Consider the following 2,500-nt stretch of genomic DNA (forward strand, 5'->3'; position numbering starts at 1 on the left):
TGTGTGTGTGTGTGTGTGTGTGTGTGTGTGTCTCACCGTGCTTTGAGGACTAGCTGGGGCGGAGGAGCTGGGGGAGCTGGCGGTGGAGGTGGAGGCTGAGGACAGCGAGCTGTCTGCCTGCTCCTGATGCCCTCCCCTTGGGTCAGCTTGGCCGTATATGGGGGTGCCAACCCTGGAGCCTGGAGGCGAGAGGCTGGAACTGCTGGACAACGTTGGTCTAAGACCCAGGGCTGCTCCCACGCCATCCTGCAGTCCTCCCCCAGGTTGGAGGCTCACCCCAGGGGCCACGAGGGCCTTCAGCAGGCCCTGGTTCTGGGTCTGCAGCTGGGCCAGGGCCTGGGCCTGGGCCTGGGCTTCAGCATAGTGCTGGTAGAGGTCCAGGTACGGACCTTGGGGCATCTGCCCCCCCTGGTGGAGGTAGGACCCCCCATCTGCCTGCAGCATGTGCTGTGGGGGGGTGAACATTGAGGGTTGGTAGCCCTGGGGGTGGGGGCTGGCCAGAGACGTGGGGGGCATGAAGGAGTGGGCCACACTCATGGCCAGGGACAGGACGTTGGCCAGGGAGAAGAGGGGCTGGGTGGGGGGGGGCCACATGGCTGGGTTCTGCTGCTGCTGCTGGGCTGGGGGGGGCGGCACCACCTCAACCCCCCCCACACTCACCCCCTCTCCTCCCTGCTGCTGCCCTGGAGAGGTGGGCTGGGTCGTGGGGGAGGAGAGGGAGGAGGCAGAGGAGGTGGAAGGGGTAGGGGTGGGGGTGGGAGAGGGGGAGGGGGAGGAGAGGTTGGGGTGGCTGATGTGGCGGGTGAGGCTCTGTGGGGAGCCCTGGGGGGAGCCCTGGGGAGCAGGGTAGGGGTAGAGGAGGTGTGCGCTGGGGACATAGGGGAGGACGGGCAGATTGGGGGTGACGTCAGGGGGGGAGTACTGGGGGTAGTGGGGGGTGGCGGGGGCGGGGGCGGGGGCGGGGGACTGGTAGGTCGGGGACGACCCTGAAACACACAGAGAAGGAATGTTCACATTAGAATCTGATGAACATGGAGAGAAATATGACCTCAAACCACTGCCTTTTATAACACTGTTATTTTAAAGGGATAGTTCAATATTTTACAACCTGTAGTCAGGCGGTTTCTTACCCTAAAAGTAGTCTATGGGCCAGGAGAAACTGTACTCCATGGTTCCGAGTTGGTTAAATAACTGAACCAGTTTCTCCAGGCCCATAGACTACTTTCAAGTTGTAAAATAGTGAACTATCCCTTTAAGTAATGCTTGTTTTTGGTTTTAATTCCCAGAAAGCACCTCTCTCTGTCACATACTCTTCTTCTAATTACCACTTCTTCAGTCAAATCCAGAATACTTCTTCAGTCCTGAGGTGTCCAGTATTAGTTACATGTAGGCCAACTGTCGTTCCAGCCGGTCTAAAGTAGTCCATGACTAAATCACTGTCAGATCTAAACTAGGCCACCTGAGGACGGATCTATTTTCCCTCAGATACAGACACGTGATCTGGCAAGTTCACCCCTAACGCTAGAGGGCGCTGGAGGGTCAGCAGAGACTGGCCCTTCTCCCCCTCCGTACCCCAATATACACTCACTGAACACTTTATTAGGAACACCTGTACACCTTCTCATGGTGGAGGTGGTAGAATGGTGTGGGGAATGTTTTCTTGGCACACTTTGGGCCCGTTAATACCAATCAATCATCGCTTGAATGCCACAGCCTATTTGAGTATTGTTGCTGACCATGTGCCTCCCTTCATGGCCACAATTGACCCATCTTCTAATGGCTACTTCCAGCATGATAATGCACCATGTCACAAAGCAAACGTAGTTCTTCAGTGGCCTTCCCAGTCACCGGATCTGAATCCAATAGAACACCTTTGGGATGTGGTAGAACGGGAGATTCACAGCTTGAAAGTGCACCTGAAAAATCGGTAGGAATTGCGTCATCATGTTGTCATCATGGACCAGAATCTCAAAGGAATGTTTCCAACATCTTGTGGAATCAATGCCACGAAGAATTGAGGCTGTTTTGAGAGCAAAGGGAGGTCCTACCCAGTATTAGTACAGTGTTCCTAATACAGTGCTCAGTGAGTGTATGTCGCCACTGTTTTACCTGGCAACCTAGCACGTAGCCTCAGATAGCCTGCTCCTGGTTCATATTTGTCATACCTAATTGAAGCGACCAGTAAGCAAACCTAAACTTAATAATGTACCATCTTCCGGAGTCGTTCATATTGTGTTTCACCCAAGATACACAGGTGTTGCTTCCTTCCTTGTCCTAAACAGTATAAATAACTAATATACAGTGGACTCCTGGTTAATGAGACGTCTTGGGACAACACAGACAGCTGTGCTCTGGACCAGAACATGTACTTCATCAGGACCGGATAAAAGGACTGTTATTGAAGAGGTCGGGCAACCGTGTTGGACTTAAACAGAGTTCTCACTTATCCGATGCTCGCATCAATCACCGGGAGTGGACTGTACTCACGACATTGTGTGTG

The 2,500-nt window shown here is 53.8% G+C and overlaps 1 protein-coding gene across 1 annotated transcript in view; it reads right to left on the reverse strand.

Moving 5' to 3' along the window:
* wnk4b (WNK lysine deficient protein kinase 4b) overlaps positions 1-2,500 on the reverse strand; it is a 48,159-nt gene that overhangs the window by 1,135 nt on the left and 44,524 nt on the right. Inside the window, exons 15-16 of the mRNA XM_083676527.1 lie at positions 792-986; positions 37-710 (exon numbers count right to left, since the gene is read on the reverse strand). Of these exons, the coding sequence (XP_083532653.1) occupies positions 37-710; positions 792-986 (869 nt within the window). The remainder of the gene's footprint in view (positions 1-36; positions 711-791; positions 987-2,500) is intronic.

This window comes from Argentina silus (genome assembly GCF_951799395.1).
Source record: "Argentina silus genome assembly, chromosome: 9".
NCBI lineage: Eukaryota > Metazoa > Chordata > Actinopteri > Argentiniformes > Argentinidae > Argentina > Argentina silus.